The sequence below is a fragment of the Lepidochelys kempii genome, chromosome 6 (genome assembly GCF_965140265.1).
Source record: "Lepidochelys kempii isolate rLepKem1 chromosome 6, rLepKem1.hap2, whole genome shotgun sequence".
NCBI lineage: Eukaryota > Metazoa > Chordata > Testudines > Cheloniidae > Lepidochelys > Lepidochelys kempii.
This window is the reverse complement of record NC_133261.1, coordinates 71,649,819-71,661,886: the sequence shown is the minus strand read 5'-3', so window position 1 is coordinate 71,661,886 and position 12,068 is coordinate 71,649,819. Positions and strand designations below refer to the sequence as shown.

Here is a 12,068-nt window from a genome sequence, read left to right as displayed (position 1 = left end):
TGGATGATCAGTTGTGGGAAGGCAGATCCCAGCAGGACATGGTGGCAAGCCTGAAATATGTTCTCTCAGCCAGGTCTCATAGTGAACTACAAAAAATCATCTTATCCCATCACCGAATGAGTTCATAAGAGCACTGATCAACTTGGGTTAGCAAGAGCATACCTTCCAAAGGACAGGTTCCTGTCGATGCAGTTGCTATTACTTAGGTTAGAATTATTCCTGATTGCAATGAATCATAGAATATCAGGGTTGGAAGGGACCTCAGGAGGTCATCTAGTCCAACCCCCTGCTCAAAGCAGGACCCATCCCCAATTGAATCATCCCAGCCAGGGCTTTGTCAAGCCTGACCTTAAAAACTTCTAAGGAAGGAGATTCCACCACCTCCCTAGGTAACACATTCCAGTGTTTCACCACCCTCCTAGTGAAAAAGTTTTTCCTAATATCCAACCTAAATCTCCCCCACTGCAACTTGAGACCATTACTCCTTGTCCTGTCATCCGCTACCACTGAGAATAGTCTAGATCCATCCTCTTTGGAATCCCCTTTCAGGTAGTTGAAAGCAGCTATCAAATCTCCCCTCATTCTTCTCTTCTGTAGACTAAACAATCCCAGTTCCCTCAGCCTCTCCTCGTAAGTCGTGTGTTCCAGTCCCCTAATCATTTTTGTTGCCCTCCACTGGACTCTTTTTCCAATTTTTCCACATCCTTCTTGTAGTGTGGGGCCCAAAACTGGACACAGTACTCCAGATGAGGCCTCACCAATGTCAAATAGAGGGGAACGATCACGTCCCTCCGTCTGCTGGCAATGCCCCTACTTATACATCCCAAAATTCCATTGGTCTTCTTGGCTACAAGGGCACACTGTTGACTCTCATCCAGCTTCTCATCCACTGTAACCCCTAGGTCCTTTTCCGCAGAACTGCTGCCTAGGCATTCGGTCCCTAGTCTGTAGCAGTGCATTGGATTCTTCCATCCTAAGTGCAGGACTCTGCACTTGTTGGACCTCATCAGATTTCTTTTGGCCCAATCCTCCAATTTGTCTAGGTCCCTCTGTGTCCCATCCCTACCCTCCAGCGTATCTACTACTCCTCCCAGTTTAGTGTCGTCTGCAAACTTGCTGAGAGTGCAATCCACACCATCCTCCAGATCATTTATGAAGATATTGAACAAAAGCGGCCCCAGGACCGACCCTTGGGGCACTCCGCTTGATACTGGCTGCCAACTAGACATGGAGCCATTGATCACTACCCGTTGAGCCCGACAATCTAACCAATTTTCTACCCACCTTATAGTCCATTCATCCAGCCCATACTTCTTTAACTTGCTGACAAGAATACTGTGGGAGACAGTGTTAAAAGCTTTGCTAAAGTCAAGGAACAACACGTCCCTTGCTTTCCCTTCATCCACAGAACCAGTTCTCTCGTCATAGAAGGCAATTAGATTAGTCAGGCATGACTTGCCCTTGGTGAATCCATGCTGACTGTTCCTGATCACTTTCCTCTCCTCTAAAGTGCTTCAGAATTGATTCCTTGAGGACCTGCTCCATGATTTTTCCAGGGACTGAGGTGAGGCTGACTGGTCTGTAGTTCCTAGGTTCCTCCTCCTTCCCTTTTTTAAAGATGGGCACTACATTAGCCTTTTTCCAGTCGTCCAGGACTTCCCCAGATCGCCATGAGTTTTCAAAGATAATGGCCAGTGGCTCTGCAATCACATCCACCAACTCCTTTAGCACTCTCGGATGCAACGCATCCAGCCCCATGGACTTGTGCATGTCCAGCTTTTCTAAACAGTCCCGAACCACTTCTTTCTCCACAGAGGGCTGGTCACCTCCTCCCCATTCTGTGCTGCCCAGTGCAGTAGTCTGGGAGCTGACCTTGTTTGTGAAGACAGAGGCAAAAAAAGCATTGAGTACATTAGCTTTTTCCACATCCTCTGTCACTTGGTTGCCTCCATCATTCAGTAAGGGGTCCACACTTTCCTTGACTTTCTTCTTGTTGCCAACATACCTGAAGAAACCCTTCTTGTTACTCTTAACATCTCTTGCTAGCTGCAACTCCAGGTGTGATTTGACCTTCCTGAGTTCACTCCTGCATGCCCGAGCAATATTTTTATACTCATCCTGGTCATTTGTCCAATCTTCCACTTCTTGTAAGCTTCTTTTTTGTGTTTTAAGATCAGCAAGGATTTCACTGTTAAGCCAAGCTGGTCGCCTGCCATATTTACTATTCTTTCTATACATTGGGATGGTTTGCCCTGTAACGTCCATAAGGATTCTTTAAAATACAGCCAGCTCTCCTGGACTCCTTTCCCCCTCATGTTATTCTCCCAGTGGATCTTGCCCATCAGTTCCCTGAGGGAGTCAAAGTCTGCTATGGTATGGGTCTGCTGGCCCTATGTAGCAAGCATGTATGTGTTGCTGCTTGCCAGACTTCACCTGTAGTCCCTTCAGCTCTGTCTCTGGTGAATCTATTTCTCAACAATACCCCAGATGAACAAGAAGGTTGTAGTTTCACCATGTCATCTCGGAACTGAGATAGTGGAAGGAACCCAAAAAAGTGCATGGAAGGGTACTGTTCTTTGCTCCCTGACAATGACTTTAACCACAGATGCATCAGGGACAGGTTGGAGAGTCCACCTGGGCTGTCCACAAATACAAGGGACCTGATCCCTAAAGTCATGGGGCACTACATCAGTGTCCTGGAGCTTAGAGCCATCAGGCTAGCCTGCATGGCCTTCCTATCTCTCCTTCAAAATTACACAGTGCGGACCTTGGTAGATTACATGTACGTGATGCACTGTGTAAACAACCAAGGGAGTGCACACTTGGCCTCCCCTCTGTCTGAAAACTATTAAGTTCTGGTCGCTCCAACATATGATAAACCATTCATTCTTCACCTCTTGGGTGTCATCAACAACCTGGCAGATAATCTGTTTACCACACATGAGTGATTACTGCGGAGGTCCTTCAGAGAGCTGATATTCCTTTGTTGGGGGACCTCTATGATAGGCTTGTTTGCCACCAACATCAAGTGCCAGATGATTTGTTCCAGACCGGGCACAAGCCTGGGGTTGCCTCTGCATGCTTTCTTTCTGCAGTGATCCCAAGGACTTCTGTATCCCAGGGTAACAGCCAAAATCAAACAAGACAAAACTGTCTTTGTGTTACCCTAGTAGCTGAGATGGTTTTGGTTGACAGACCTCTTACAAATATCCATTCTGCTGCCTATCCAGCTCCCAGATTGGCCAGATCTGATTTCCCAGCACCATTGCCAGATAGTCCATTCAGACGCAAAGTCATTGTGCCTGCAGTGTGGTAGTTGCTTGGTTGAGTATTGCAGACAGAGACGCTCCCTACAGGTATAGGAAATCCTGATACAGAGCAGGAAGAGACTGCCCAGGAAGACTTACTCATCTCAATTGAAGAGACTCTCTATATGGGCAGTCCAGTATGGCCTGGACCTGGTCCAGACCTCAGTATTGATGATCTTTGACTATCGCACTTAAACGTTCAGTTCTATTAAGATCCACCTTGCAGCATTTTCAGCTTGCCATTTACCTGAACTGTTTTGCTTGGTCTTTTCTCACTGAACATTATCAAAATTTTTCAGAAGGCTATTACGTACCTACCAACCAGTCTTAGAACCTACTCCTGCCTGGGACTTCAACATCATCCTCCTTAGATTTATGAAGCCTCCCTTTGAACCTCCTTCAGAATGCTCCCTATATTTCCTCACTCCAAAGACAGGCTTCATAGTGGCTATCACTGTGGCTAGAGGAGTGAGTTAGTGCCAAGCACTTATGGCTGAACCTCTGTATACAACATTGCATAGGGATATTGTGGTGCTAAAACTTCATCCAAAATTCATCCTCACGGTGGTCTTAGAATTTAATCTAAACCAGTCTTCTTCCCAAAGCCACACTCCACACTGGGAGAAGAGAAGTTGCATATGCTAGATGTGTCCAGGTCCTTGCTTTATTACATTCAGGACCAGACTGTTCAGACGGTCTCCCAGTGTATTTCTGGCACTAGCCAGGCATTCTAAAGGTCAGGCCACCTCTTCACATAGAATAAAAAATGGATAACACAATGCAACTCACTGTGTTACCAGGTGGCTGATGTACTTCTCCTAGCCAACATTAAGGCTCCCTCCACCAGATCGCAAGCAACATCTTTCTCCTGCTTCAGTAATGTGCTGATATCAGAAATCTGCAAAACAGCACTGTGGACCACTGACCTTGTCAAGCGTTTTACTTTGGGCTTAGCAGTCAAGTCTGGTGCCAAGCTTGGGAGAGCAGTTCTTCAGTTACTATATTAATGGATGCAGCTGAAACGCCTTCTTCCCACCATCCTGAAAGGATATTGCTTGCTGGTCACCTATAGTGGGATCCACTCACACGTACTCCAAAAGAAAGGTTACTTCCCCTACTGCAACTGTGGTTCTTTGAGATGTTGTAGTCAGTGTGGATCCCATGACGCATCCTTCATCCCTGCTTTTTGGAATCCTCAGCTGTCACTGGCTTCGAGTTGCGAGGGAACTCAGGAAAGGTGGTGGCCACTGCCTTTTATGTCTTCACACAGGCATGCAACAAGGCACAGGCACACACGTGGCCCTAAAGGACACTGCTACTCAAAGGACTCAGGTAGTGTGCATGTGGTACACGTGCAACTACAGTGGGATTCACACTTGATTACAACATCTCAAAGAACCACAGTTACTGTACAGTAACTGTTCTTTCTCTGGGTATTACCTCAATCCCACCAATAAAAATAATCTTCAGAATTCATGCAGATTATCAGTTTCATGGTTGTGAGGAAATGAATGTTACACATGAAATAAAGAAAAGATCTTGCTTGGGATTCATTAATTTGGAGGCTTCAAGAGAACTCTGTTCTGTTTGTTGTTGTTAAATTCATCTCTTGTCATTTTTAATCTTGACATGAATTGATGTATTCTGGGATGAGATAGGGACTTTCCCCAAGCTTGTTCAGTCTGGGGCTTCTCAGAAAAAAAAATTCCACAGCACAATATGTACACATTTAAATTTAAATGATCATGCACATACGAAAGGTCACTTTAATTACCTAGATCCTAAATTGTTCAGCTATACATCTCCAGATGAACCATTTTATTGATCGACTTGTTCACTTAGTATCCCCCTTCTGCTGCTGCTTAAAGTGAGGGAAAGTGACTATTATGATTGGTATACCTTTATTTTATCCCAACCATTGCAAGTTTTCTTAGAGGAAAAGCACGTGGGGACTTGGAAGGGGATAAGAGTCTAGAAATTCCTTTGTACCTACTAGCTTGCTCTGTTGAATTATTCTATGCAATTGTTACTTCTTTCACTTCGTTTTTCTATTCAATTACTAAGAAAATTTATTTTTATATAGTGCTTCTCATACTAATGAAGAAAAGGAGGACTTGTGGCACCTTAGAGACTAACCAATTTATTTGAGCATGAGCTTTCGTGAGCTACAGCTCACTTCATCAGCTCACGAAAGCTCATGCTCAAATAAATTGGTTAGTCTCTAAGGTGCCACAAGTCCTCCTTTTCTTTTTGCGAATACAGACTAACACGGCTGTTCCTCTGAAACCTCTCATACTAATGGTATTCCATAATACTTTGCAAAAGAATGAGAATTCTATCAGTATCTTACTGATTGTGCAGTGACTGAATATGTAAACACAATAGCCATAATCATAATTAATTCTATTTTATAGCACTTTTCTTCCAAAAAACACATTAGTGTTTGTATGTAAATTGATATAAATATTCAGGAATCACTTCACCCATTACAACTGTTCAGTGGTGGACAACAACAGTAGGTAACAGTTTTAAGATAAGAAGTAAGGAATATTATATCCGGTTAAAACTTAAGCAATATCTTACACCCAGCTTGTGGATATTAGCACCTGTTTTGAGATAAGGAATGTTGCCCAGGAGAACAGAGGTTGACCCTTTCTTCTTTTTCAAAAAGTGCAATAGGATCTTTACATTCTTCCCTGGACAGAGAGAGATGAAAGTGGTTTTTCCTTTTTATCTCATCCCAAGCACATCTTAATAGGGTGGTATGATCTCAGATACTGTAGTATCTAAACTGCATAGGAGTTGAAGTCTGGTGGGAAACTGGAACCCCTGGCCATTCTTTTTTCTATTTTCAAGTCTGTTAAAACACAGAATGAATGCAAACTCTTTTAAAGTAACTTTTTATTACTTGTATAAGCTGAGAAATGTATCATCTTAAAAGATTTGCTGCTTCTTTTTGCTAATAGTTTGCGGGCTGTGTGATTTTCACTGGTACTTGCTTCTTGCAGTGGGACTAAAGTTGAACTCTGTGGACCCAACAATGAGCATTGACCTGAAATATTTGGGTGTGCAGCTCCCGCTCTCCTACTCAAAAAACTACTCTTTGTGGAACTACCCAAGAATCAATCCTGGCTGTTTGGGTAGGTAAACCATGCTTTCAAAATACATTATCTATTCTTTCAGCATTATTGTTGAGGGCTTGAGGGGTTGGGATTAGTTGTGTATGTGGAATAGGAGTTTTAAATAAAGTTGAATGCCAGTGATGAGAAAGTATCGCATAGGAATTTTTTGTTTTTAATGAGGAATCTTTATACGAAAGCCATATATCATAAACTTGCTGTTTAAATTACTATGAACTTCTTGGCCAAGTGGTCTACCATGTGACAGTCAGGCTCTGATTTTCAGTAATGGCATTGTCATGCAGCTGTACACCTGCTTAGTGCAGGCACGCATGTATGTGTATAAAATTGGGTTTTCCCTAATGGACACACATAGATTGCCTGTCTAGCCATGAGCTCAAAGAAAATTTCCAGTTTGCATGTACGCATGGAGTCATTTGTGTGTATGGTATTGGTGATATTTCATATAGACCGGACTCCTGAAATTGAGGCCCCAAATGTCGATTCTAAGCCTTTTTTTCTGTTACTTTGCTTGAGGGTGCTGTAGTCACAGTCAGTTAGACTTCCATGTTGTTAGGGGGCTGAGTTAGAAGTGGTATTGTTCCACATGTAGAGGATCATTATTCATTCATGTGTAATGTTTTTGCACCTGGTTGATAAGGTGAGGCTGGCTTGTTTTCTTTCCAGATGCTGGGTTTCCCTTTGTTTCCAGGACAGGGAAAACGAATGATTTTACCAAGATCAAGGGCTGGCGAGGGAAGTTTCACAGTGCTTCTAGAAATGAAGGTAAGAGGTAGAAAAGAGTGTTTCCATGTGATACATGTGGCCCTTTTTCTGTCCTAGGAGCAGATCCTTTCAGTTTACTTAATGCTTTATTTTAATTTTTAGTGAAATTTTTGGAGCAGAAATGGTCATGAGTAAAGAATCCCCTGGTTACTGTGATTTCACTGATACAGATTCAAAGATCTGAATGGGGTTTTGTGGAATCAGAGAGATTTTATTTTCCCATTGTGATTTATTCTACTTTGAAATAGGATAAAAGTGTGATTTTTATTTTGTACAAATGACTGCTGAGAAAAGGCAAAAGCTAACTGAAATAGGGTTGTAATTACTGATCCATTTTGGACTCTATATAAACAACCCTTGTTTAGAGAGGTGTGGGAACTCTTATCTTCAGTGTTGCTTTAGACTGTTCTTTGGGGAAGAATCTGCAATTTCTTGGGTATATATGTTTAAAATTATAATGGGAGAAGATACTTCATAGGTTGAGGAAACCCAACCTTTGCCTAATGGGAGGCTGCTTTTGGCGACTTGCCAGGAGCCAGAAGGCTACACTGAATTTAAATAAACTGTAGTTAGATTGCAACCACTGTAATAGTTTTTTAATGCAAAGGTGTACCTTGGAGAGACTACATATCCTAGTTTGTAGTGCTTCAAATAGGTCTTCATAGTTACCCATTCAGAGCGAGATGGAACACTGCACCCTGAGACTTGTAACTGCCATGAGCCACCCATCATATCAAAAATTCCAGTGGCTGCTAGGTGCATTGTTGAACTGAGTGGCCATATTTGGCATGCATGCGTGCTGTGCTATGATCACCCATTTTATACCCAGATGTTGTATAAAAGCTTTGGAAAGTTAAAGAAATTACTGTTCTCTGTTGACTCTACCTATTAGGAGAACTGACAATGTACTTTCTCTGGAGTTATTTCCTGTGTATTTGGATTCCATATTTATTCAGGTAGTGGTTCAGAAGGGTCTTTGAAGAATCGCTCCGCTTTCTGCAGTGACAAGCTGGATGAATACCTGGAAAATGAAGGGAAGCTGATGGAAACAAGCATGGGATTTTCTTCTAGCACTTCCACTTCTCCTGTGGTTTATCAGCTGCCAACCAAGAGCACTAGCTATGTACGAACACTAGACAGTGTTCTGAAGAAGCAATCCACCAGCACTCCATCCACCTCTTATACTTTTAAGCCTCTCGCTGTGTCTTCTGCCTCTAGGAAGATGAAAACTCAGAATAAACAGACAGCTTCAAAGAGCCGAGTAAAACCATCCTACAAACCCATACTTCCTTCACCTGTTGTATTAAAGCAGAAACACAGCTTTTCAGTCCCAGGGGAGAAGGTTACTAAGTCTCTGCCAAGTAGCAACATGGCTAATCAGGTGGATAATTTTATGGTGCCAGCTCTAGAAGAAAACATGTTGCCAAAGCAGATCAGTCTGCGTCAGGCACACCAGCAGCAACAGGCTACTCGCCCACCAGGTTTGTCTAAATCTCAGGTGAAGTTGATGGACTTGGAGGACTGTGCATTGTGGGATGGGAAACCACGGACCTACATCACAGAAGAACGAGCAGACATATCCCTGGCAACTCTGCTCACTGCTCAGGTAAGCTACTGTAATTACCTCCCTTCTCTTCCCTATCAAACCTACTACTTCTGCACTCCAGTGCTTCGTAGCTAGGGTTTAACAAAGAGATAATGATGCTAATAAAAATATACAGGGTGCGGGGTCACCTTTTCTTACCGGTTAGATGTATTGCTCTGTAGAAAAAGTCAAGAAAATGTTTTCTTAATTTGTCTATCTGTACCAGCAATTTAGACAGTTGGAGATAGTACAGTTGAGCTTCTGACTAAATTCACTCACTTGTACTGTAAAGAAGGAAGGGGTTTGCCATTTCAGAAGAACAGTTAACCAGGAAAAGTGTATAGTTGTATTGGCAGTCCCCACCCTTGTCCACATTGAATCAACTTCTTGTCTTGGACTCATGTTTCTATTGTAGCAACAGCTATTATTTGAGTTAAAAATTGTTGATACAATATAATTTTCTTAATCAGAACTCCCCAGTGGAGATGCTTTTGTCCACTTCAAGAAGAATTTCTAACCCAGAGAAGCCATCTTTTTTTGTTTAATAGTATTTCTGCTATTCTGGGAGCTACATTGCCAATAGTGGTGTTTGGATTTGCCAGTGTCATTGGCAAGAGGCACTGCCCACCTGGGACAGAGTGAAAGCCTACTGTCTGCCCAGTAGAAGTGGCAGTTGCAAGACCCCTAACATGGGAAAAGATGCATATATCAGAAAGAAAAGAGGAATAGAAAATACTAGATAAGTGCAAGAATTAATGTTGCTCTAGGAATCATAACCTTTGTACATCCTGGAATTGTAAGTGTACAAAATGTTATATTAACATAGAATTTTGATATGTATCTTAATATATTCGGTTAATTTTGTTAACTATGTACCATAAAACATACAGGTACGTACATGGTAACTTGGCATTTCCTGTTTTTTTTTTTTTTTTTAACTTTGCACAGAATTGACGTTGCTTTAATGTATTTAATTGAAAATAAGTCCTGCTTATATCAATTCCTAGGTGTATCATTGATAGGGCCCTACCAAGTTCACGACCATGAAAAATGCTTCATGGACTGTGAAATCTGGTATCCTCCCATGAAATCTGGTCTTTTGTATGCTTTTACCCTATACTATACAGATTTCATGGGGGGAGACCAGTGTTTCTCAAATTGGGAGTCATGACCCAAAAGGGAGTTGCAGGGGGGTCACAAGGTTATTTTAGAAGTGTCACAGTATTGCCACTCTTTCTTCTGCGCTGCTGCCTTCAGAGCTGAGCGGCTGGAGAGTGGTGGCTGCTGACTGAGGGCCCCGCTCTGCAGGCAGCAGTTCAGAAGTAAGGGTGGCAATACCATACCAGGCCATCCTTATTTCTGCGCTGCTGCTGGCAGCGGCTCTGTTTTCAGAGCTGGGATCCCGGCAGCAGCGACCGCTCTCCAGCTGCCCAGCTCTAAAGGCAGCACCACCGCCAGCAGTAGCGCAGAAGTAAGCGTAGCAGCACCACAACTCCCCCTACAATAACCTTGCGACCCTCCAACACCACAGCTCCTTTTTGGGATCAGGACCCCTACAATTACAACACTGTGAAATCTTAGATTTAAATAGCTGACATCATGAAATTTATGATTTTTAAAATCCTGTGACTGTGAAATTGACCAAAATGGACCGTGGATTTGGTAGGGCCCTACTCATTAAGTATGAATCTCAGCTCTTCTGCTTCTTGGATTACCCACTGTAGAACATCAGGTGACATGACCGCACAGCAACTTTTAGTGCAACTGTTCTCTATCCTGTCATTCAGTGTAATTTGCAGTTTCTTCTGCCCAGGGCAAGTCCTCAGCTTCCTTATAGTTGGTCTTCTGCTGACTGCAGCTTGCTCAGAGGCAGAACCAGACCTGTCAATCAGGGTGGGGTGGGCATGACCATCCCCTTGAAGACACCACTCTGTGTCCTGTCATTCAGTTTAAATTGCAAATCCTGTACCTGATGTTAATTGTGTGGTGGCATTGATTGTGTATGCAGATCTTGTATGCATGCATGTTTTTTATCTCAGTAGAATTTCAAATGTATACGTATGTATTTTTTTTAACTTTAGGCTTCTCTTAAAAATAAACCTATCCACAAAATAATCAGAAGGCGAGCACCACCGTGCAACAATGATTTCTGCCGTCTGGGTTGTGTCTGTGCTAGCCTAGCACTGGAAAAGCGTCAGCCTACCCATTGTCGCAGGCCTGACTGTATGTTTGGCTGCACTTGCTTGAAAAGAAGGGTGTTAGTAGTAAAGGGAGGATCCAAACACAAGAAAATCCTGAAGAAAGCTGTGCGTGGAAGCCTTGTATTCTATGGGCCACAAGGGGAAGAGCAGCAGGAAGAGGAGGAGTTGGAAGAAGAGGGTGATTGGGAAGAAGATGAGCTGAAACAGAAAGATAGGAGGAGGAGAAAGAAGGTGGAATACAGTGAGTATTACTAGGGGCAGAGTGATCACTCAAAACAATTTCAAAGCCATATGCTTTTTCATGAGATTTTTATGTTGAATTTATAGCAAACACCTTGCTGAATCAAGAAAGTAGGGTGAGTTCTAAGAGATTTCTGTACATGCAACTTCCACCTACTTTGCCAGAAACTAACTAGAAGCAAATCTTGTTTCCTACTTTATTGATATTTTAGAAATCTGCCTTTCATTTAGCTGCATGGTTGACATTTTTGGAACTTTTTATGGGTTTATGACTTGTAACATAGCCAGGTATCATTCAGGGTACTTGTAAAAAGTCTGTCACTTGATTATCATCCTAAATCAGTTCAGAGGCCCAGGATGTGAGTCACAACACATTGATCATTATGTAATTTGGGACTTCAGTATTATTCACTCCTTTGTTTGCTTTGCCCAATATTTCATTAATCCCTCTCACAACAACTGAACATCTAGGGCCATATCTTCAGCTGATGTTAGTTGTCTTAGCTTCACTAACTTCAGTGAAGCTATACTGACTTCTGTACCAGCTGAGGGGCTGTCCCCTAATGTGTATTGGGGAAATAAGATGGCAGCTGTCAGTAATGTATTAAACACCAAAGAGAGGTTGAAATTGATGTGGACTGTACTTTGTTCGTACTCTTAAATATTGATGGCATTGTCTCATCATGTTCCAGTCAATTTGATTTATGGAATGAATAAGATTCTCATGCTACAGAGAAACATCACAAAGTCTTGGGTGTCTTGATTTTATTACACAATACGGAAGAAGATTGCACAATGCGTAGAACTACTTTCTTTATTTTTGTTTAAT

The 12,068-nt window shown here is 42.5% G+C and overlaps 1 protein-coding gene across 16 annotated transcripts in view; it reads left to right on the top strand.

Annotated features, from left to right (window-relative positions):
* The window catches only part of MGA (MAX dimerization protein MGA), a 95,547-nt gene that overhangs the window by 31,229 nt on the left and 52,250 nt on the right, over window positions 1-12,068 (top strand). For all 16 annotated transcript variants that reach the window (XR_012159449.1, XR_012159450.1, XM_073348691.1 and 13 more), the window contains exons 6-9: window positions 6,317-6,448; window positions 7,115-7,213; window positions 8,170-8,819; window positions 10,880-11,240. Coding sequence is in view for 14 of the 16 variants with exons in the window: in XM_073348691.1 (XP_073204792.1) it covers window positions 6,317-6,448; window positions 7,115-7,213; window positions 8,170-8,819; window positions 10,880-11,240 (1,242 nt within the window). In the remaining 2 variants the exon portion in view is untranslated. The remainder of the gene's footprint in view (window positions 1-6,316; window positions 6,449-7,114; window positions 7,214-8,169; window positions 8,820-10,879; window positions 11,241-12,068) is intronic.